Source organism: Hydra viridissima, unplaced genomic scaffold, assembly GCF_058129835.1.
Source record: "Hydra viridissima isolate aposymbiotic clone 2 unplaced genomic scaffold, HvirCarnegie_v1 scaffold_1, whole genome shotgun sequence".
In the NCBI taxonomy this organism is placed as follows: domain Eukaryota; kingdom Metazoa; phylum Cnidaria; class Hydrozoa; order Anthoathecata; family Hydridae; genus Hydra; species Hydra viridissima.
The window spans coordinates 36,886,625-36,911,911 of NW_028324300.1; the positions used below are offsets into that span (position 1 = coordinate 36,886,625).

General features: G+C 29.0%; 1 protein-coding gene, 1 long non-coding RNA gene and 2 pseudogenes across 3 annotated transcripts; 3 read left to right on the forward strand and 1 right to left on the reverse strand.

The window, feature by feature from the left end:
* Window positions 1–4,351: 4,351 nt before the first annotated feature.
* LOC149894782 (uncharacterized) lies at window positions 4,352–13,995 on the forward strand (annotated as a pseudogene).
* LOC149894783 (uncharacterized) lies at window positions 8,594–9,738 on the forward strand. Its single transcript, XR_016448610.1, has 3 exons — window positions 8,594–8,755; window positions 9,111–9,473; window positions 9,582–9,738. It is a non-coding gene; the product is annotated as an uncharacterized LOC149894783 (long non-coding RNA).
* A 3,501-nt stretch (window positions 13,996–17,496) lies between the features above and the next one.
* Window positions 17,497–19,054, forward strand: LOC145192675 (uncharacterized). The gene is made up of 2 exons (XM_090076811.1): window positions 17,497–17,776; window positions 18,019–19,054. The coding sequence occupies exons 1-2, from the start codon at window positions 17,743–17,745 to the stop codon at window positions 18,909–18,911; spliced, it is 927 nt and encodes a 308-aa protein (XP_089932937.1). The 5' UTR covers window positions 17,497–17,742; the 3' UTR covers window positions 18,912–19,054.
* A 587-nt stretch (window positions 19,055–19,641) lies between these two features.
* LOC145193357 (uncharacterized) lies at window positions 19,642–23,611 on the reverse strand (annotated as a pseudogene). The gene is made up of 5 exons (XR_016449263.1): window positions 21,796–23,611; window positions 21,234–21,654; window positions 20,623–20,805; window positions 20,287–20,419; window positions 19,642–20,132 (listed from the first exon to the last, which is right to left on the reverse strand). The product of XR_016449263.1 is annotated as an uncharacterized LOC145193357 (transcript).
* Window positions 23,612–25,287: the final 1,676 nt, after the last annotated feature.

Consider the following 25,287-nt stretch of genomic DNA (forward strand, 5'->3'; position numbering starts at 1 on the left):
GTGAGCAAGATATTTTTAGAAAAAATGATTTTGACCCAGGAAATAATTAAAAATGTAGAATGTAATACAAGAGATCAAGCCAAAAGCAATACCTGGTTTCAAATGAGAAAGGGGAGAATAACTGCATCCAGGCATTAGAGTATTTATACCATAGTTAACACCCTTTCTAAAAATACCAGTTCTAAAAAGCCTAAAACAAATCTGGTTGCTGATATTTTGTACCCTCAAAAAAAACATTTATTACTGCTTCTACCAAATGGGGAATTTTATGCAGACCATGTATCAAAACACACTGATTTGAAAATTGAAAAAGTGGTCTCTTTTTTTTTTTATGAAAGACGTTGTATCGCTTGTTCCCCAGACAGATTTATAGTATACAAATGCCATGGAAGGGTGTGTTTGGAAGTTAAATATCTTTTTAAAAATTTTAATAAAACAATTAAAGGAGCTAATGAATGTGATTTTTTTACAAATAAAATTGATCATATAGCATTAAATGTGTCATAAATATTACACACTGATTAATTCCCAAATGGCTATCACAAATTGCAATTCAGAATATTTTATTGTTTGGACACTTAAGGACTAAAAGGTTGAAGTAGTGAAATTTGATCAAGAGCTCTAGGATAAGGTGAAAATAGGTTTAGATATTTTTTTCAAAACATGATTCTCCAGCATTGTTACTATAAAAATCTATAACATTCTGTGAAAATTGTGACAAACTAATACGTGAAGAGCCAGAAATAAGTGCAAATGAATTTAATGAATGTAGCAGTATTCAATGTAAAATATGTCGCACTTGGTTCCACTGCTCTTGCCAAAATTTAAAAAAAAAAAAAGACTATGGATTAATAGCAGATCTAAACTGGATTTGTTACATATGTTCAATGCCTACTTTGTGTTAAATTTTATACTTCAATAGTATCTCTTTACATGTGTTACATGATTTATATGAAATCAGTCATTTAATTCCTTATTATCAATCATTATGTATAATTCATTCTTTTAAAACCTCGAGCCTTTGAGATTAATATGAAATAAGTAAATTTATTGCAAAAACTTTAATAAGCACAATTTAATAAGCTTTATTAAGCACAATTTGACTTTCTTATCTGTTCATATCTTTTTCTAATTTATTAACTTTATGGTGTTTAAATAAAATATTCTCGACTAAATTTCTTTTCACTTATGTTTACTTAAATTTATTTTTGAAAATGTGTTTGATTATTAACTTGTTTGTTACTATGTTTATATGTTAATAATTTATACATCTAAAAAAATACTAACATGTTTAAAAAAAATAATTAGCTCAAGTTATTTTTAGAATCTTTTATGTCACGGCGTGACAATTTTTTAACAACATTTAAAACAAAATTTAAAACTGCTAAACTGAAACCACAATTGAGTTTTTATCAACTTTAAGGACCCAGATTATTGAGCGGCCTACTTTCTTTCACATTCTCTACAAAAACTACAAATTATAGGTATGTTTTGTATAATCAACATTTGGAGGATGAATGCTCAGCTATCCTTGAGGCTCTCTTTTGAGATACATAGAGCCTCTCTAAGGGATAACTGTAACTCCATTGAGCCTTAGATGTAATATGTGCATCTCCATAACTAATGTGCTGTCTTTATTTTAATCTTTCAAGGGTTTAACGTGCTTCTTACTCATGCTGAGCGTCAAAAGAAATATCGTGAAAGGCAGTTAAAAAGTTTGGCAAAAAAGTAGTTAAAGAAAAAGAATCCAAAAAAAAAGAAAAGAAAGAACACTCGCTATATTGGAGGCTGAACGAGAAAAAGAAAGGCAGCGAAAGAGAAGAGCAGACAAAAAATAGCAGAATCAAAATCTGTAGCTGTTACATCACCTCCTTACAAATCTGCAAGCACTCTTGGAAAAGCTGTTTAGAGAGCTGAGTCAGCAGTACCAAAATCACCCAGAAAGAGGGCTAAAGTTGTACAAAAACTTTTAACGAAAATGAATGAAATCCCAAGCCCAGAAAAAATACTTAGTAAAAATGCATTAGATGTTTTAGCTGTAAAATTGGTTCTTGATTTTTACCAGCGTGATGATATATCCCGTCAAGCACCTGGTAAAAGAGACACCATTGTGGTGAGATTAAAGAACAAAAAAGAAACTGTGCAAAAACGTCATTTGTATATTAATGTTAATGAAGCTTATGCTGTTTTTAAAAGTGATTATCCTGAAGAATCAGTCGGAAAATCAAAGTTTGCTAGTTTACGCCTACCACATGTGCTTTTGTCTAGCTCAATGTCAAGAAACGTTTGTTGTTGTCAACAGCATCAAAATATAAATCTTATCCTTGAAACCTTGCATAAGTTTGATTCAAATTTTCCATGGTATTCACATAAATTTCTTCTTAGCATTGTATGTGATAGTGAAAAATACATTTGTTACAATAATATGTGTACAACATGTAAAGATGCTGCAAAGTTTCATAATCTATTTGTTTTGAATGAAATTAACAAGAATAATTCATTACATGGTACCAATAGGAAAAAGTTACAGAAGGTAATGGAAAGGAATATACTAAAAAAATTGAAAAAAAGGGAAGAATTGATGATCTTTACAGCACCTTTTCAAAATCTTTACCTTCATTTCTGTGGCATTATTTTATTAAACAGAAACAATCAAAGAAATATCGTGATCATAAGATCCAACTTCAAAGTAATCCACACACAGCCGTTCTTCAAGTGGATTTTGCTGAAAATTTTTCAATTTTGTGGCAAGGTGAAGTGCAGTCAGCACATTGGTACTAGAAGCAAGTTACTGTTTTTACTGCTGTATTTTGGTACCAAAATTCATGCTCATCAGTTGTAATAGCTTCAGATGATTTAAGCTATTCAAAAGAATCTATTCTTGTAATTGTTTATAATTAATTATCTAAGCATATTGAATCAAGTGTTAAAATACTACAGGTTTGGATAGACGGGCTAAGTAATCAATTTAAAAATCGTTTTATTGCATCAGCAATACCCTGGTTGGAAAAACAGCATGATTTAAAAGTATTCTGGAACTTTTTTGCTGCTTCACATGTAAAGGACCAGTAGATACTATTGGTGGGACCGTTAAAAGAATAGCAACGCAAAAAATAATCCAGAGAAAATTTATAACAACTGATGCCATAACTTTTCATGAATCTGTTAAAAATGAGACTAATTTCAATGTCTATTTTGTTTCTATGGAAGATATTATAAATACAATAAAAAAATTTAAAATTGATGCGTTATTTACAAAAGCACCAGCAAAACCAGGAATATTTGCAGCACACCTAATTCAAAACAATATTGGGAAAATAGAAATGCGACCCTATTCAAGTGCCAAGTATTTAGTGAAACAACTTACTTCTTCAGACGAAATCACCAAAAACTATATTTATGAAGATGTAGTTATATATTTGTCTAATACTTCTCTTCTTAGTTTTAAATTGATTAAAAAAGCCCATTTACCTGGTTTATAATTACCCAAATGTGTCCGGTCACGCTGTGACGTTTACCACTAGTTAATTAAAGGTCCACCTGTTTGAAATTTAAATAAATGTTATTTAGGTATAAAACTTGTAAGAGTAATGTCTAAACTTTTTGTTTAATGCCAAGTTAATAATTCAGTTCATCTATATTAGCCGAATCGCGATGTTGATCTAAAAACTAAAAAACAATGAGAGAATTTTGGTAACGCTGTGACGTTTTATATTTTCTGGCATGAATAAGAGGCTAATATATCCACCCTAATTTTTTTTCTTGTTTTTTTTAGCACCTATTGTGAGCTAACAAAAAAGCAAAAAAAATTCTTTTTATATCTATTTAATAACAAAATATTGTAGGCTAAAAGACAAAAAAAAAGACGGTTGTCACGCTGTGACGGTCGTGGAATTGCTCTATATAAGAACAAAAAATTTGCATAATTAGGGTATTTGCATAATTATTTTTAAGAATAACTATTTTTTGTGATTTTTTTTTATTTTTAATTTTATTTTTGTCAAAATAAATCAAAAAGACATGACTAAGAACCAATATTTTATGATATAATTTTTTGAGGTATGTACCACCTTAGCTAACCAGAATAATACGGCACCTGATTAATTAAATTTATGGTACAATACGTAAATAGGCAATGTATTTGTTCCATCAATTGAGCACTCTACTTAAGTCATCGAAAAAAATTGGAGAGACTAAATTGTTAATGAAGACCTTAGTGCTAAAAGTACTTAAGTCACATTTTGACGAAATTGAGTTAATTAGTAATTTTTTCTAACACGGTTAAGCCCTTTGTAAAAAACACCCAACTTATATCTTTTGTCATTGCATGTAAATATTTATGTAACGTAAAATGACAACATTTAAAACATCAATATTTAATTTAAAAAAATCATTTCCAGCAGAAGCTCACACATTTTATGGTAAAAAGCTGAAGCCATCAAGGAAGCCTGCCATAATTGAATGTCGTTGTAGATGTCTAACTAAAAGAACAGATTTTTTCTGCATTTTCTGCTCTTAAAAATCATGATGAAAAAAAATATATATCTGCAGGGTTGCATAAATATAACCCCTGTCAATAATATTCGTCGAAGACCTAGAAAAGAAAATGGCAAAGAACGAAGTAGCTTTTTCTATTCAGTCACTGCAATGAATCAAACTGTTACCGTTTGCAAAGCAGCGTTTCATGCAATACATGGGGTTAAGGAATCTAGGCTTAAGAGAAAAGTTCTTAACTTTACTGTTCCCATTGAAGATGGCCAGGGTAAACACGAAAACCACAAAACAATTGTTAAAGAAAATAGAGATCGTGTTTGTGATCACATTAAACTGTTTCCTGCACGTGAAAGCCACTACAGCCGATCAAAAAACAAACACAAAAAATACCTGGATTAATCTCTGACTGTGGCAGAAATGCATCACCTATTTTTAAAGGCAAACCCAGATCTTATAACTAATGATTGTAAATACTGGCTTTACCTTGACATATTTAACTTTGAATTTAATATTAAATTTGGATTTCCAAGGAGTAACATATGCGATAAATGTGAAAAATTCTAGGCACAAATAAAAGCAACTGAGTCTATTAATGATGCCATTCTTGTAAATAAACTGAAATTTCAACATGAGCTTCACATAAAGAAAGCTGATGTGTTTAATGTGCAAATCAACGAAGCCACAGAAGCTGCAAAACTAAGCAAACACACTGCAGTGATCTGTTTGGACTTTGAAAAAAATTTACCGCTTCCTCTAACTGGCATTGGACAAGAATATTATAAGCGTCAACTTTGGATTCACAACCTGTGCATTCATGACAATGTAAATGAATCTGCTCACATGTATCTGTATGCTGAGCATTTTGCAGCTAAGGGCACAAATGAAGTCATTTTATGTTTGGATCATTACATTTCTGGTCTTACATCTACAACTACTAATATTATATATATATATATATATATATATATATATATATTTAGTTTTACTTTTAGATATATTTTCCCACTAGCATAAGGTATTATGGGAAACATTCCCAGAAATTTGTTATACACCTCATATTGTTTTGTCAGCAAAAAGATTTGACTGTCATCATTGATTTGATCGGAATTATAATGCTAAGCAAAAGTATATTGAAGCAAAAAAAAATCAAAAAGTAAAAAGTACATTTAATTGTATTTCTTTTTTTTTCAGGTTGTCCATTAACGAATTATTACAAGAATCTAGTGTGAAAAGTTATCAAAAATGCTTTGATAAAACGAAATGCTTTGATATAATTTAGAAAAATTAAAGTTGAAATTGACTGCCTAATGTGTCACAAATATCATCCCCTTGGAAACGTAATTATTTTATGTTTGATAGAATATTGCAGACTTAATGATTTTTGATAAATAAATTGAATTTGAGCAATCATTTTATCATTATTGTCTTTTTTATTCATAACTACTAGTTGTAGTTACAGTAATGTGATCCAGAATAACTGAAAATTCGGCCAAAATTATTTTTGCATAAATAATTATTCAACAATGTAGAAAATTTTTTCTGTGATGAAAAGGATGTAGAAAAGAAATGTTATTTCTAAAAATTTTAATTAGCATAAAATATACTCAGAGGTGAAAACAAATATATTTTTTAGATTAAAATGAGAAAATTATGAGAAAACAACACCATAAAAATAATTTATATAGAGTACAGCATTTGTTCAAACATGTTATTAAAAAACTCCCAAAACAGAACTTGGTGTAAAACTGCATTATTTTAAACGCGTTTCTTACAACTCATATGAATATATATTCAAATTTTTTATGGTAAGGCTTATTTCTACACATTTATTGGTTGTTTTTTTTACTATTTGTATGAGGATAATTTTCATTTTTTTGTTACATGTATGTATGAGTACGCTAATTATGGTAACAAACGTAGTAGTAGCAATGTAGATTAGGTATATCAGGTGTTGTTTAAAACTTCAGAGTGAATTTCTTTCTCAAAAAATCGATTATCGATTGTCAACAAAGATTTCTGAGTTTTTAAAACAAGGTGTTTCAAACGTTCGCGAGATGAAGAGACTTAAAAATTACTGTGAGTGATATGTTTGGGATAAAGGATTTACATCGTTTTAACAACAGAAGATTCTACCCAAGAAATAATGTCATTCGTTCACATATAAGTATTGAAAGGCAAAAGCTTAGGTAAAAATTGTTTTAATTTTGAACTTTGATTTACTTTGTAAACATCATACAATCATGAGTATAACCGGAGTATACAATCAATAATAAAGAAAAATACTTTCCCTATCGGAGCTCTACAAATCTTCTTTTTCTTTTTTTGACAAATGTTGATGTTTATCTCAATATTTATTGAAGAGCGTTTAAATCAAGATAAAAATTTTTAATTTTTTAAAAAATTAACTTACACCCAAATTTTCTTTTAGTTGAGTTTATCTTTTTAGTTTTTGAATATATATGCATATATAACAAACTTTAAAATAGATATATTGTGAAATGCCATGTTTGTTTTTTAAATTTAGAAACGAATGTTATTGTTTCAATAAAGGAAGTTAATGTACTCTATGCTAATTTTTTTCTCTATTTTTCTCTTTTGATTCATATCATAAATTTCATTTTATTCACTTTAAAGATTCTTAAGCATTAATCAAGATAGTTAACTGTGAAAATACATTTTCATCCAAAAAGTAGTCATAGAAGTGATGAGCTATTGTTTGTTTATCAAGCTGATTGGCGCAAAGAACTCTTACATAGATATGGTAATACACTGGTGATTTTAGATGCAAATTATAAAACTACTCGATATTTATTGCTATTGTTTTTCTTTGTGGTAAAAACAAATGTTGATTATCAAATAGTTGTAACATTTATATCTGAAAGAGGAACTTTTGAGACAATTTCAAAAGCGCTTAATGTTATAAAATCTTGGAATGTCAATTTTCAATCTTTATATTGCATGGCTGACTATTTTATTGAAAAGATAAGTGCTTTGGTATCTGTTTTTATTGGTATTTATTTTCTCTATATATTTCAAATATTAATATTATATTACATGCAACTTAAGTTCTAATTAATTGTTAATAACATTTTGTTCACTTGTTAAAATATGAAGCATTCATCTGTGATTTTCGCAGAGACCTGGCATGGAATCGTTGGATTAAAAAACCAACAAATGGTTGTTGTAGCTTAAAGGGTAATATTTTAAGACTCTTGAGATCCATTGCCTGACTAGGATCTTTTAAAAAGGAATAAGATGCCATAAAAAGGTACAATTATTTGGTTTGATTTGCATTATTTCAAGCCAAGGCTTGTGAAAGTAGAAATGGTATCTTTTTAATTAAGATGGATCTCGTGGTACAGACAAAATTGTCTTTTAATTTCTTGCAACACAAATAATGGTTTGGAAAGACAAAATAAAGCATTTAAATATTCCAATTTAAAGAAATATAATAACTCCTCATTGAAAGGTATGTTAACTTTATTGATTGAAGGATTCTTCACTGATAAGCTAGAAAAGTTACTTAAATACAAAGTTAAAATGTTGAATTGATGTTTGATGGGACTAATGTTGATATATACAGGGTGTTCGTAAAGTCGGTTTAAGTCTTTGATTAAAAATTTCTCCTCATCTTAATATAATTAGCACAGAAACGTTTAACGTTTAATGTTTAACGTCGTTTCGTCATTAGTTACTAGGCTTTGAAAAAGCGCGTTCTCTAAATGCACGCGGCCATAGGAGAAAGATCTCTTAAGCGAGTTGAAACTTTTTTTCTTTTGAAATCTAATCATTAGTTTAGATATATTACATAAAGAATCATATTAAGAGAAATGACAATCGTTAAGATCATATTATAATTGAAGTAAGTATATAAAATAGTTATATATACATTTTTATTAGCTAAAGTAGAAAGGATTTAAATTTTTATCAGAAAAAGTAGAAAGGACTTTAATCTTTTAAATCGTTTGTATTTTGTTTGTTTTAGCTTTTCTTTCAGCATTTTTATTTTTGTTATTTTAATTTTTAGAAAGAAAATAGGGGTATGGATATTATTTAGAGTTACACTAATGCTACTTCCATAAAATGGTTATTGCTACTTTGAAATTTCTGTGATGCTTTTAATTATTTTTGTTCTTTTTTAGAAAATTTAGAAAAATAAATTAAAATTTTGTGCCAACACTGACATGGCATGTCACATGTTATTGTATGTAAAGGTTAAATTTTGTTATGAGGATTACAGTTCTTATGAAAAAAAAAGAAGGTAAAGAGTATTGTTTGTAAATATATAATTTGTTTACTTTGAATCTTTTTAAATTTTATGGCGTTATTTTCAAGATTTTTGTTTGCACACATTGTTTGCATATATGCTTTTTTGATATGTATGTATATGTTAAAAGAAGTGCCTTATAGTTGTTTTATCAATATGTTTTTACAACAATGTAAAGTGTTTTTTTATTGTTCGTGTATGTGTTAATATGTGTTATATAATTGTTTTAAAATTGTGTTGAAATATGTATATAAGGTATATATATAACCTTATATACTTATTTAAACACATTTATTGTGTTTATAGTTGGTACATGTGTTTATATTATGTTGTTTCCGTGTTTTCAAAGTGCTGTGACTTGGTAAACGTGTAGAGCAAGATTTGTCAACTCTGCCTGCCAAGTGATGTACTTTTAACAGAGGGTTACACGATAGTTTTTAGTGTCAAACTATTACTGTTTTAGGTCTTGCTGTTTTCAAACCTTTATTGTTAAAGATTATTCTAAAAATACATAATGTATTTTAATAACATTTTGTGTAATGTTGTTACTTATGTTTTGTTATATATGAATATTATCTTACTTAAGTTATATTATATACATATATTTACTTATGGTGTGTGTTGTTGCTGTGATGTTTTTTTGTTATCTTTTGAGTTAATAGACATTTGGCTTAACTTCATGTTTGTGTCTGTTATTAAAAATGTTAAATAGGTAATTTTGTTAAAAATCACTGCCTTTAATCATTTACTAAGAGCCAATACAAATTATTTTGCCATATATACAATTTGTTTTATCTCAATTTGATTTTTTTGTTTTTAGCGCTGTTTACTACATGATTTTGCTATAAATCTTTTGGAATCATGATGTTCCAGCATAAATTGCTATAATCGCTATTAGTCTCCCTTCACATAATGAAGTTGCAGTTGTATTTGTTGGTGTACTACCTGTTTCCAGGGAAGATGTTATTTACCCAAGAGGTCATTCTTCTTAAAACTCTATCAAGTATGTCTGCCAACTTAGATCCTATGGTTTATCCTCTATTTTTTCCAAGGGGTGATGCTGGTTGGCATAATCAATTGGTTCACAACCCTGAATGTGCTATATTGGTTAGAAATCATGTTACATTTTCTCAGTATTACAATATAAACTTTCAGTTAGACAATTTTTTTCTTCACTCTTTTATGGCAAAAAACTGTTTCAGCAATATGCTATTGATGCGTATGTTAAAATCAAAGGCCAGCACCTTGCTTTCATCAGAAATAACCAAAACAAACTGAGAAGCAACAAGTATAATGTCTTACATGAGCATGTAAAGAATTAAATGCAATTGATAGGTTGTTAAAAGATATTTGCAACAACAACTTTCCTTTCTGAGGAAAAATCATTCTTTTTGGTGGTGACTTTACGCAAATTCTGCCTGTTGTGAAAAGAGGACAACCAGCTGAGATAGTAGAACTGTGTATAAAATGTTCTTTGCATTGGCAATGTGTGCAGAAGCTTGCATGAACTGGAAATATGAGAGTAGAAGATGGAGAAGGGGAATTTTCCCAATGGCTACTAAAACTTGGGAATGGAACAATACCTGTCAAAGAGGAGGATCCTTAAAAAAGATGCATTAAAATACCAAATCAGTGCATTATTAGAGAAAATAAATCGATTGTTGAAAAGATTTTTGGAGATGCTGATCAAAATGATTATTCTAAATGCGTGATTTTAATACCAACTAGTGTTGATTCATTATCAATCAATGAAGAAGTGCTTGAATGTCTGCCGGGAAAGGTCAAAATTTATGTAAGTGCTGATCAAATTGATACTGATGACCTTAATGAAAGAAATGACTTTCCTGTTGAGTGTTTGAACAGCTTAACTCCATCAGGTATTCCACATTGTTTAAAATTGAATATTGGTTGTGTAATAATGCTACTTAGATATTTAGATCTTAAAGCTGGGTTATGCAATGGTACTCGAATAAAAGTTTGTGCTCTTTAAAATAATTATATTGATGCAGAGGATTTGACAGGTGTTTCTGGTGGTAAACGGGTTTTTGTTCCTCAAATTCAGTTGGCTCCATCAGGTTCTAATTTACCTTTTGTTCTGAAAAGTCGTCAGTTTCCTGTCAGATTGGCTTATTCAATGACAATTAATAAAAGTCAAGGTCAAACATTTAATAGAGTTGGAGTATATCTCAAAAAAAAAACCATTTTTCTCTTATAGTCAAGAATGTTCAAGAATGAGAGCATTTAATAGTTTGTTTTTTTTAAAATTAATAAACATCTCATTCAAGGTGTGGTAGATGAAAAGTATTACACAAATAATGTTATATTTTTTAATGTTCTTAATTTATAGTCTTAAGATTTTTATTTTGAAAATTTACTGTTTGTAAGTTGCTAGCACATTTTGTTTGTATAAATTTATTTATTATTTTAATATATATATATTTTTTATAGTTTTTGATAAATATATCTGTCATTTAATATTGTTATAAAATGTGTTTATATGTGTTATATAAAACCATATTCGTTTATAGTTGTATATATGTTTAAATTATATTGTTTCCATGTTTTGAAAGTGGTGTGACTTGGGATTATGTTGAGCAAGATTGATAACCTTGCCAGCCAAGCGATGTTTCTGTACTAATTATATTAAGATATATATATGTATATATGTATATATATATATATATATATATATATATATATATATATATATATATATATATATATATATATAAAGCTATGTTAATCCTTTTGTACTTCGAAATAGATTTTATAGTTAAATTTTCGATAAATGTTTATATTAACTGCCATGTCAAAATAGGTTACTATAAATAGGTAAATCGATTTTCGGTTTTTATGTGGTGTTTTTTTTTTTTGGTTTTTTTTTTTTTTTTTTTGTTATGGTATTATAATTCCTTTTTTTTTTGTTCTTTAAGATTTACGATTGACGCATTTATATGATTTATAAAAAAAAACATGATTACCTTTTATTGTAAATTTTTGTCAGTTAAAATGATATAAATATATGCAATTAGTTCAATTTTTAAAAATCTTCTCTATTTTACTCCTAATTATTTGTTGTACGTAACTTTGGGGATCTTTGGTTTATAATTGTAGTTTTGCGCATTTGTCAAATATCGAGTTACTTAAATTTTATAAGGTGTTAAACTAATTAATCATCTTAGTTTGCATTTGCAACACTTTTGAGGAAAGAAAAAATTGTTATATATATTAAAAAGAAAAAATTGTTATACATGAAAAATCATTGTTTTACATTTTATTATTCTGGTAGAAGGTCTTCATCAAAAACTTTATAACTCTTAATAAAGATAAATCTATTCTCCTTACCACCATTAAGGGAAAAACGGGGAAGGGAGGTCCTTTATTAGTGTATAATTATTAAAGAGAATTAAATTTCGAGTAACAAAAGGAGTTTTTAATAAATGGTAGCAAATAACCGTTTACTAAAAATTATTGAAACAAAGAGGCCATATATAAAAATGGTCAGATTAGTGCCATAAATAGCATTAGTCAAATGGTCAGATATTTTGAATAAATTTATTTAGTTGTGTGCATTTAACGTTTTAAAGACAATTTCCTTTGTTAAAGAAATATGTATCAAGGGGATGCCAAAGAATTATTAATTCATGTAACATTTACGTTCGCTTTATATTAATCTTATTAATTAAAGTTCACGTTATAAAAATAACACGAATTTAGCTTTACTTTTTCGTCAATTTAAAGCATGAGGAAGTAATATTATTTTGTGTAACTAAAAACGTATTGTTTTGAACTTAGTAATGTCGAGGAAAATGGTTCTGCCTTACACTGATATGACCTATTTCAGTTGTAAATTACTCAAATGTTAAATAATTGGTAAATTATTTTACCTCCGCATATTTTTTAATTTGAAGGCGTTTTTCTAAAAGGGTAATAGTTATGGTTTAGCAACTTTAAATTGTGGAAAACACCCACTATAAATTAACAGACCGACCATAACCCGTATTACGGGTTGCTTTTTTGCTAGTTATAATAATTTATCTATTATAATACCGTCAAAGAGTCTGGCCTTCGGCCCTTCAGACCAAGCAAAGCCTAAGAGCTCAGTGAAGGCGACTTTGATAGATGAGTGCAGTTTTGTGAAACACTATTGGACAATTTTTCCAAAAACCCAGGCATGATTGACAAGATTTTGTGGTCGGATCAGAGTTTACTTTGAATGAAGTTTTAAATCGTCAAAATAGCTGCTACTGGACTTATGATATGGTGTGGTGTGGAATAACTTCAGGTGGGCTTATTGGATCATACTTCAATGGTTCTGTCACTGGCAAGTCCTATCTGGAAGTGCTTAAGACAAATGTATGACCTAAAGTTAAACAGCGTTGTCTCTACTTTCAACAGGATGGAGCGCCTTCTCACTATTCACTTGTAGTGAGAGAGTGGCTCGATCAGAAGTTCACTAGTAATTGGATCGGCAAACTAGGCTCTATTGAGTGGCCTGCGCGTTCTCCTAATCTAAACCCACCAGAATTTTTTGTCTGGGGCTACTTAAATGATATAGTATTCAAGAACAAACCCTCTACACTTGTTGAGCTACGCAGCCGATTCAAGTAAGCATGTGCTGAGCTACAGCCAAAGATGTGCGAGAAAGTATGCAGAAGTGTTCCTAATCGATTGAAACTCTGCATAACGGCAGAAGAAGCTCATTTCGAAAATTTTCTCTAATTATATATATTATCGATAATTCTACTTTAAAATAAAATACATGTAAACAGATTATCTTATTTCTTTATTCAACTACATTTCATCAAAGACTTAAACCGACTTTACGAACACCCTGTAAATTGTTCACAGTTATGATCTTATTTATTTGTGTTTTTTCTTTTCAACTTAGCTACACTGATGCCAACTTTAAAATAGACTCACGGTAAAGAAGGTATGGATGCTGTGAACCAAAGTATCTTTTTAATTGTTCTCGTAGTTTTGTTAAGGATTGTTTATCGCAAAGATCAATTGCTAATCACTTGGGTTTAAACACTTGGGTTAAAAAAAGATTATGTGCAAATAATTTTTTTGTATCAACTATTAGAAAAGTCAAAAAAAGTTCTTGCAAAAAAAATGTTAGCATTGAATTTTCAACTTTAGATCATTTTAAAACTGGTAAATTAAACAGGAAACATTCAAATATAGTTGATGGTGAAGTTTCTTATCAAGAAATGACAAATAAATGTAAATGACATATAATTTTATTAGAATTGTATTACAGATAATTTATGAAAACTACTTCTTATTCATTTTTTTGTATTATATTATTAACCCTTTCATGCGCTAGGTTGTTTTATAATAACAAATTAAACTAAGCTTCTCCAATGCAAATAGTGCATCTTAACCGATTGAAAACAATATTTAACATACATAAGTTTCTAAATCATGTTTTTTGTTGGTGTAAAGTTTCTTTCCAAAAAGAAAATAATGCTTTTAATGGTGAGCCTTTTCCAGAAGCACATTATCCGGTTGGCACAGCGCCGACCTATGGTTAGTCATTTGAATGGCTAGAAGGCTGCCAAAATTGGAAACCATTCAAAGTATAGGAGTTGTTATCTAATATTATTTTTAGCTTTAAGTATCGGAGTATATAAATATGTGTCGAAATTTTAACAAAATAGTATTGAAGTACTGTATGGGAGAAATGAATAAAAGCTAAAAACAGTATTAGATAATTTAAGAAGGAATATAAACAATAATATTTGAATTAAAGGATTGGCGGCGGATCAAAATATTCAGAAAATATTTAATACAGTGTTTTAATTTCATTTAGAGTTAGAGTGTGGCGAAATAAAGACTTTAAAAAGAAATCAGATCAAAATAAGAACAGCAACAATAAGAACGATAAAGCAGTTTATAGTTTTACAGATACTGTAAACTTAAAGAAAGTATTAGATGGAGTACTACATATAATATTAACCATAGGCGAAAAAGATGAAGAAAATGCAGATAAAGATTGGATCATCCTGTTTGGAACATCAAAATACGTTTTGTATCACGGCTGATGCAATATAGCAGTCAGACATGCACACTGGCTTCTCCACTCCCTCTGCAAAGAAAAAGGAAAACTCGCACTCCTCTACAACAGAATGTTTCGAACTTACTTCCGAAAATACGGAAATCACGACTGCAGCACTTACATGCAAAACAAAAGAAAGGGGGATTCCAGTGTTTGCAAAGAATGCGGAGCAATATTTGTCATCATCCTAATCAACGACAAAGAGCATTGCTCCTACTCAATGCCTTATCTTGACAAACAACGAAGAGATGATTGCGATGACATCCCCAAATGAGAGAAACACAAAAAGTTCTAAGACCACCTGCCAAGCATACAAAATCAAAGAAGGAGTCGGTAAAGAAAGTGACGAAAGAGGGAGAGAAAAAGACGAAAGTGATTCCTATGACTGCAAAGAAGCGAGTGAGGAAGAATATTCTCTAGAACCTAGTAACAAGCCAGGGCCTAGTAACAAGCGAAGAAGAAGAGAAAGATGGAAATCTGCATAATTTGGCAAAAAGGAGTGACCTCTTATAGGAAAAATATGAATTATACAACCAATTTTTTTAAGTACATGTACTACCATATACCAAAACCAAATCATGACAAAACTTTTATTTTTTCCAGAACACCTGTCACTCAAAATATATAAGGTTTTTGTACTCTGTGGTAAATGTTTATTTAACTAGTGGAGCAACATTGATGTTTCATCATTTCGCCCACATTTTGCCACTGCTTCATAATAAGAATACATGAATAATCATTTCGAGATAAATCATGTATCCCAAATACATAATACCACAACTGCCTTGAATAGAATACAGCATTTGTAACCATATTTGGCAAAGACAAATTTTGCATGAAGTCAAATGATATGACAGTAATATCAGTAGAAGAGCTCGCTAGTAGTTTTAAACGTCGCTTTTTATTTGTAAACTCTTGCGCTCTTGCCAAATGAAGCTTGTGTTCTATCTCCAGTTTTTATTTGTCTTCTTAAGGAAAATCAAAAACTTGAAGTTTTGTTTTAACTAAATAACAGTATGAACATGTATCTCTACGAGGAGATCCAAAGGATAGATTGTATTAGGTTGTAAAAATTCTGTAGTATGTATCATATTTTAGTTGGATTTTGTAAAATTGTAAGAAGAGTTCGTGCATTTCTTTTAAGCTTAATGTCTATAGAAGAAATATTACATTTTTATTTTTGGTAAAAGAATAATGGCTTTGACGGCCTTTGAAGGATTGAGTATGAGAATGAATGAGCTGTATTATTTGATCAAGTACAACATGTGGGCGATTTTTATGTTTTCCTCTTTTGTCTTTCGGGGCTAATCCTATACTTGTGATATGATATTGAATACGTCTCAGTCGAGGATGAGAAATTCCATGAACTGATAAAAATGCTTTCATACAAATCTCATAGCTAAGACCTTCAACTGAAGATTTTATCTGAAACAAATGAGAATAATTTTTATTAAGATAGATGAGGATTTGTATGTATCTTATAAGACGCATCAGGAATAATAATACTGACCTTACACTTGTAAGATGCTGAATACATGTAAATATCATCTTTAATAAGAATATCATCTTTCAAGGTCCTTTTTATCCTTGAACGTCTTCTTTTTATATTTATCACTTCAATACAACCAAATAAATAAACTTCTTGTTCATTTTTAGTTTCCATTTTGTAAAACATATCGAATACTTCCGTTCTGATATCTGCATTCATTCTTTCAAAACAGTGTAATTTCTTGCACCTAAATTAACTAAGTATACACAATTATATAGAAGTTTAATTTTTTATTTTGAATAAGTTTGTCAAGTAAAACTCGTTCAACAAAAGTTAATAATCAATAAACTAATGGATGAAAAACATGGGATGCTTATTAATATTTGTTGATTGATGGTGGTGGTGGTGGTGATGATGATGATGATGATGATGATGATGATGATGATGATGATGATGATGATGATGATGATGATGATGATGATGATGATATATCATCAATAAAAGTTTTATAAAATTTTTATTTATATAATATGCATCACCATTTTTATATATATATAAATAAAAATGGTGATGCATATTATATAAATAAAACCATTTATATATATATATATAATTATATATATATATATGTATATATATATATTATATATATATATATATATATATATATATATATATATATATATATATATATATATATATATATATATATATATATATAAATGGTGATGCATATTATATAAATTTCACCATTTATATATATATATATATATATATATATATATATATATATATATATATATATATATATATATACTATAATTATTAAAGCATCATAAACGGTATCATACTATTATTTCTTTTTCTTTTTTATGTAATATTTCGGCTCATATGGTGAGTGCCATTATCAAACTAATGAAACAGTTTAAAAAAACCGATTAAAAAATTATAATAAACGTAACCAAATGATGTCATTGCAACGTCACATATTCAAGATTTTTTTTTAATTTTACCATGGACCTATAAGAGATGGACGTGCAACCTATTGTTTTTTTAGCGAGCCATGCTCGTTGCGTATTGTTTCAAATCTTTTGTTTTAAACAATAGAAATTAAATTATATTAAAGTCTGTTGGATTCGTCGGAAATTTTTGGCCTCGTCTAACCAGTCATATCAACTTCTTTTATTTATTAAAGATGACAGCAAAAGGTCCAAGCATAAAGCTAGATATTCTTAATATTTTAAGAAATAACGCGGATGAAGATATAGAAATTGTTGTGGAAGAAGATCTGTCTGACATATTTTTAGAAGATTTCATTTTACCTGAACTGCCATCTATTGCTCAAACATCTCAATCATCATCGCTTCTTTGTTGTAGGTTCTGCTTAAAAAGTTACAGAAAATTATATTTTTTCGAAAAACATCGAGCTGTATGCCAAGTCTAACAACAGTACAGACAACAACAGGTGTGTGTTTTTGCTCTGGTTAATGTCCACATTTTAAATATATCTTTTTCTTTACAATTTTAGCTATAAGTGTATATAGCAGCTTAACTATTATTTATCTAAAACTACATTTTATTACATCATCCTATATATATATATATATATATATATATATATATATATATATATATATATATATATATATATATATATATATATATATATATATATATATATATATATATATATATATATATTTTTAGGTTGTGTTCTTTCACCAGATTTATGTAACATCTTAAAACAAGAATGTCTGGGCTATGTATGGTCTTCAGTCAGTGAGGCAGCAACACACAAGATATTTAATTTGGCTGCAGATTCTACCAAAACACCAGGAAATTTATGTGCTGATCTTGCTTCATCCATGATGAAACAGAGATATGATATGAATTTATCAGAGTTCAGTGAAAATTTGAACCAGAATCTAACTAAAATTCTACAATTAAGTTGGTTGACTGGCTCTGGTAGAGAAAAACGACCTTCATTGATTAATGCTTTGTGTTTGAACTCCAAGTTAAAAGATATCTGGAATACTATATTAGTCTCAAGTGGATTAGAAGCATATTTAGCAGGAAAACACCTGCTATACCATTTTATAATAACTAGAGTTTATGAGAAACACCTTATATGTTGTAATAACCTGCTGAAAAATAGACATTTAATCACAGAAGATCTTGCATTGACTTCTCAAGAAGAGAAGATACTTCGATATGTTTCTGGTTTTATAATATTTTCTTTGGCAAATCGTTACAAAGACCAAAATAATAAACCAGCAAAAATTATTTTACAGTTATTAGAATCATGGAGAGAAAAATCAGACCAAGGCATGGTGTGTGAAACCATTTATGATTATACCAAGACATGGACTGAAAAAATAAACAGAGGAGGTTTGTTTTGTGTGAATACAGAATTTTATTTATTTATTTATAGAATAGAAAGAGTAGCACGTGAAACATTAAACAAGTCTTTATTGACAACTTACCAAGGTGAAGATCTACGAGATGTTATAATGACAATGTTACAGCAGAGCCAGCTCATTGACTCTATTTGGGCATCACTTACTCAAGATGTTAAGGTTGAGGAATTAAAAGAAATTTAAAAGGATGTTATATTTAAAAAGTGGATAAATTTAAGGGCAAAATCATTCGTTGATGCATGGATACAGATAGCCAAAAGAAAGACAAATAATATATCAAGTAAAAGTGAGCCATCCATACGAAAAACTCTTTACAGAAAAAAAAAGCCGACAACAAATTAACTTTTTGAAAATGATTTGTATTTTATTATTGAATACTCAATGAAAAATAAAAATGTTGAACATCTAAAATAAGTTCATAAACTAACCTTTAGATAAGCCTTTAAACAAGGGGAAGGGGTTTACACACAGATATACCTTAGTTCTCTTACTTATCGCACCTGCTGTCTATACGGGTATTTTGTTGTTTGTACTTTAAATAGTTTACACACATGGATGTTTTTAAGTTGTTTCTCTAGTTTTTTGAAGATTATTAATTTTCAAAAAGCTCAAGAAGCAAATCTTAAAACATTCATGTGCGTAAATGATTACGTGTCTTTACAGTATTAGTTGATTGAAACACTCCAATTTTTATGTCTTCCTTCCACTAGGATAACAGATACGTAAAAAGTAGAAAGAAAAAGAAATTTTTTTTAATAATCAACGACTACTAAAGTTTAAGTGCAGCTAAAAAAGTACTTAAGTTACAAAAAAAGCAAATAAAGAAAATTCAGTTAAAAAATAATTTTTGGTACATTAAAATTTAAGATTTAAAAATAGATTGGTTAATAAGGTGTTTATTTTTTTTGAATAATCATTCAGTACTTAGAGAAAATTGGTGAATAGGATTAGTTTCATTTAAAAAAAAATGTTGTAAAATCACAACAGCATAAAAAAAAAATGCTTAAGAATATGATAATAGTTTCAAACGGTCAATTAGGACAACCTTCCAATACCAATTCACTATGGATTAACAAAGCATATAAATAAACGTATTCCTAATGATGCGTTATTTTTTCGACCTTTTATGAGGTAAATCCTCTTCATGAACATCCAGTTTGAACATCTCTCTTTCTCTACCTCGTGTGTTTCCACTCATAACATGGATTAATCCATCGCCTGCAACATTCAAACCCAACATATTTCGATTGAATTCTTCTAAAGTAGGGTTTTCGTTACAACCTCCCCTTCTTCGTTGCTTTGAAAAGTATTCTTCTATCGGATCTTGTGTAAATTTTTCAGGCAGCAAAAATTTAACACCATCTTCCAACAGAAGAATTTTGCCCAATGCCACAAATGAATGTACTAAAAATACATAATTGTTCTATTGCATGCTACAGAAAAAAACTAAATTAGAATGTAATAAGTGTTGCACCAAATAAAGAAAACATTACTATATAATATTGACAATAAAAAAAAACTTATGTTAACTAATCTTAAGAATTGATCTAAAACTCACCAGATATTCTAAGTCCTTCGAGAGTCTGTTTACTTAGACAACATCGGTTTTGTTCTTCTTTAGACAAATTTGGAACACTGTGTATTTCATTTTCCCATTCATTTAAAAAGCCAAGAAATTCCTTTTCCAGCCACTAAAGTTTATCCAAAAAAGATATAATTTATCCCAAAAGTAAATAAAACCCCATACATAATAACTTTGTTCTGTTTATAAACTGAAATTTTTTTACAAACACACGCAAAAGGTGTGAAAGTATACACAAAGGGTTGAAAAAGAGCATTTATAAAACCTTTACTCGCGTATAGATATTTTCTTCTTTTGTTAAAAATTATGTACCTCAAACCTAGGGTCCTCTATAGAATTATATGGGTTTAGTGCATGCTTCTTTGTTTTATTATTAATCTTTGACACATTCATGCAATCGAAAAATTTATCCATGAAGGTTATGAATTTTCTTAGGGAGACAGTATTTACATCACCTTGCTCTTCAAGCATGTGCACAACAGTTAAACTGAGAACCTAAATAAATAAGTAAAATATAGTTTGGATTTTGCAGTATTATGTGACTTATTTCTCAATAGTTGATTAAGAGTGTTTTATGAATGTTGTTGTGTTATACATGTTCTTTATTTTGTTACTCTGTATGTTTCTATTCTTGTTATAGACAAAATTAAATTATAGCTCTTTTGAGCCAACATAATATTTGGTTATTCATTACAAGGTGTTGCTCTGATTAAAAACAACTTCTAAATATATGTAAATGGAAAAGGTTTAACTGTTAAAAGCATTTATGATCAAGTTTAAACAGACTATGAGGCAGACCAATATTTGTTGAAGGCTATTAACTATTAAATACAAACTGCTTTTATAGCAAATAATCCAGTTAATATATATTCTCAACTTACAGTGCTTTTCAAAATGCTTAATTATAATTTGTAATGAAATACCTGTACTGCCATGTTTACTCTCATTCTGGATTGTGGTGTTAAATGTATATGCTCATCTCGAAGCTTGTGTCCCATTTGTAGCCCTGGGGCACCTCGTAAAATTCAAAGATCCCATTCATATAGGGTCATAATTTGGTGCCAGCCCAATTTTTGTCCTTGATACTAAATTAAAAATTTTTTGAAAAGTTAAATAATTTCAATTAAAAACCATCATCAATGTTTCTCAACCAAAATCATTAATAAAAATGATAAAGAATCAACTAAAAAAACTTTATGATAAAGAATGATAAACAAGAAAAAACAATATTTTAATTTCAAATGGCACACCACTAAATGCCTTGACTTTTTATGCCAATGTGAATGTTCTTTCTTGTAGTCTTGATTAGGTGCGGTACATCACAGAAGAAGTAAATTTTCCTTTCTAGAAGAAAATAAAGTTTTTATGACTCTTACTTTAACATGAAAATCTAATATAACAGAGATCATTTACTCAACTACTTTAGGGCATGTATAACTAGAGATATAGTAAAAAATACAAAATTTCAACTAGTTTTGTAACTACCTGGAGCACAATGGTTCCATGTCCAGTGAACAACTCCATCTACTGTATTGCTGCAGTCTTCCAATTTATGAATATTGTAGAACTTTCTATTTGAGCTTGCTCCATCAGACACAATAGCCCTTACTTTAAGCCCAATCGATTCCAAAGTCATTATAGCATTCCATGCACAAGTGTATATCTGATCACTATTGAATCCTTCTGAGGCAAAATGTCCAAAACAATAACATAGGGATGAAAAAATTCCTCTCACCATAAATACAATAACATAGTGTGCAAGATTTAATTCAAAATTACTTCCTTCTTGATTACTGTTACATCTTCTTTCAAATTCATTTAGAGCATCATAAGAAGATCCCATCTCTGAAAAACCTGCCAATTTTCCAGTTGTTTTGCAAAAGACTAAACCACTTTTAATTTTCATTTCATCAAATATCAAGCTTACATTTTTCTCATGCTCTTTTATGTTGTCGGCTTTTAATATTTCAATAAGATGTCTGATTATATCAACATTAAAACCACAACCAGGATCTGTGAAATTAATGTACTTCAAAAGAGTATTTTTGCATGGTAAAAACAAAAATGGTGAATTACGTATGTGTTGATATGTACCAGGACTTTTAAGGTATATGCTAAGACACCATCTAATTATTAATGGATGCCAAATCATACACTTACCACTTTTTAACGATGATTGTATTATCTGTTGCTCCCACAATAAATACTGTGGAGAATCTTTTTCAAAAGGAATATCTGACTGGCTATTAATTATCTCTTTCAAAAGTGCATTTGTTTCAAAATCTACAGCAACACCTTCCTTTACTAAATGTTCTTTCACTTTATACTCAAAACGAGCAATTCTTGATGATGAGAGCTTTTTCTTTCGTTCCAATTCTTTTAGTTTAACAATTAGTTGGTGTTTAGTAAGGTACCTGTCATTTACTTTTAAAAAATCCTGGTTCTTATCTTTTACTAAATTTGATGCTAATGTCATAAGACATCTCTTATAATGGAACAATAATCACATTTTTTTTTGTTATCATTAATATTGATCAGAAATGAACAGCTAGATGATCTTATAACTGAAAAGTCCTCCTAACTGCTCATAAATTTTGTTTCTATAATGCCAACATCTTCTTTTGAATTTGACTGAAAATTTTCTGGACTTACTTTTACTAGTTTTTGCTTAATTAATTCAGGAAAGTTACAATTACCAGAGCAAATTCTTGCACTCTTAACAAATGAGAAAATTTCAATGGCAGTAGTTTCATTAAGAAATTTTGGCAAATGATTAATAACTTTATTTTCCTTTGAAATTTGTTTGTTAAAAATATCCAAAGTCCATAAATTATCATCTATAAGTGTAATGGTTTTATAAATCATAACATAGTCTAACATATCTATTGACACAAACTTGTCATCAAAACACTTCATCTGAAACTGCTCAGCTACTTTTTTCAAATTAGTAAGTTTTTCAGATTTAGAAGATATTGGTCTGCCAGATAATTTTATTTTACAAATATCATATTGCTCATTATGCTGTTTAAACTGATATGGCAAAGTAAACTTATAGTCTTTTTGTATTTTTTGTTTTCCAATATGATATAATTTCATGTAGCACTTGTTACATAATGTACGTGGATCTACACTTGCTTCATCTAAATCAATATCAATACCATGAGCATATTTCAAAACCTCTTTTAAAGTTCCCACTGTTTTTGGTTCAAGGTAGCCTTTAAAGAGTTTAACATGTTTACCACAAACCCTGCAACAGTTTGAAAGGATTTTTAAATGATTTTCCATTCAAAATTAAATGCACAGAGCTGCAAAGTAATCAATATATATATATATATATATATATATATATATATATATATATATATATATATATATATATATATGTATATATATATAAACACACACACACACAAAATGAATATAAATACAATAAAGAAGAAAATAATTTGTCACAGTTTTAAAGAATTTAGCAAAGCCAAATTATGGCAAACCGCAAGAATAACTAAGTATTTAACATTAACATAAGATTTACCAGCTATATATAAACAAATTTTTATTTGACAAAAACAAATGGGTTATTGTGTGCTTTTTATGACAAATGAATTAATATATGTAATATGAAAAACGAAAACATGAAATATCTGGCCGCATTTTGCAAGATAATTTGAATAACTTTTTAAAAGGTTTTGCATTATCAAATGAATTGTAAAAAATCCCATTAGAAAATACACCTACTAAAACATAATGAATAGTGGAATATATATTATGGAGCTTATAGAGTAGTCGAGGCAAAAAATGGCGACATGTCGGAAAAAATACTAAAAAAATACACGAAATTATGCCTGGTGAATGAAGGACTAAGGAGTTGAATGAAGCCAGACCTTGACAAAAACTTTTATTTAAGCTTTCTTATATTTTGCTATAATTTTTTTAGTCATTTTAAAATTATCCTTACGTTCTATTTTATCATTGACGGAACTTTGTTCACACGCAAAAAATTTCCAAATTTACAAATGTTTATCTTGAAAAATTGATGAAAATCTGTTCGTACCGACAACTAATTTCCTTTACCTTGGTTTAATTTGTTTTGTAATTTGTCAACGCGTGAAGTAGTTACTTTATCCTGAATAGCCTTGTTAAAGAAATGCTATAAAAGTTTAAACTTATACCACGTGATCAGAGTTTCTGTTTTAAAACTGTGGGCAGCCATTTTAGTAGTTTTTTTTGTTGACGGGTGAAAATTTAGAGTTTGTCGGAAACTCGCATGGCTCGCTGATTTCTGCGGCCTCTTTGATGTTAAACAATAGGTTGCACGTCCATCTCTTATAGGTCCATGGTTTTACAAAAAACGGTTTCCAATGGTGAGTCATCACCAAATTGCCACTGTCGCGATTTAAATTGTTTTCTTTAGGTTTTGTGCATTGTGTACGTTGTATTTCAATAGCCTCGCGAATTTTCCTTGTGTAGTTGTTTGAAATTATAGAAAGTGATTTAGGGTTCTCCCTGTTTATTTTACCATTACAATGTTGTGAATGTTCCACTATTCCAGATGTTTCCCAGTTGGCTTTTGTAACGTTTTTTTTATGTTCTTGAACTCGTGTAGAAATCTTTTTTCTTGTTTCCCCAAAATAACATGCGCCACATGTGCAATTAAGTTGGTACACTCCTGGATAACTATTCGGAGGAAGTTTAGATTTGTTTCGGCAAAGTATATTGACTAAGGGGTTACCAAAACGAAAGACTGTTTTAACGCCAATTTTACGAAATTTTTTTCTAAGAACAAGGCCTAATTTCGGGACCGATGGTAAAATAACAAGATTTTTGGTATTAATTTTTTGAGAATAAGACATTCCTACAAACAGTATTCAGATTTTTAGCAATATCTGAATACTGTTTATAGGAATGTCCATTTTCAGTAAAAAACTTAATAAGAAAATTAATTTCATCTTGAATGTTATGTTCTGAACAAATTTTGTA

Excerpts from the sequence above, each read along its gene's own strand:
- LOC145192675 (XM_090076811.1), top strand. The coding sequence starts at position 17,743 with ATGCCAAGTCTAACAACAGTACAGACAACAACAG. Across the intron at positions 17,777-18,018 it reads AACAGTACAGACAACAACAG|GTTGTGTTCTTTCACCAGAT; the intron begins GTGTGTGTTTTT and ends ATATATTTTTAG.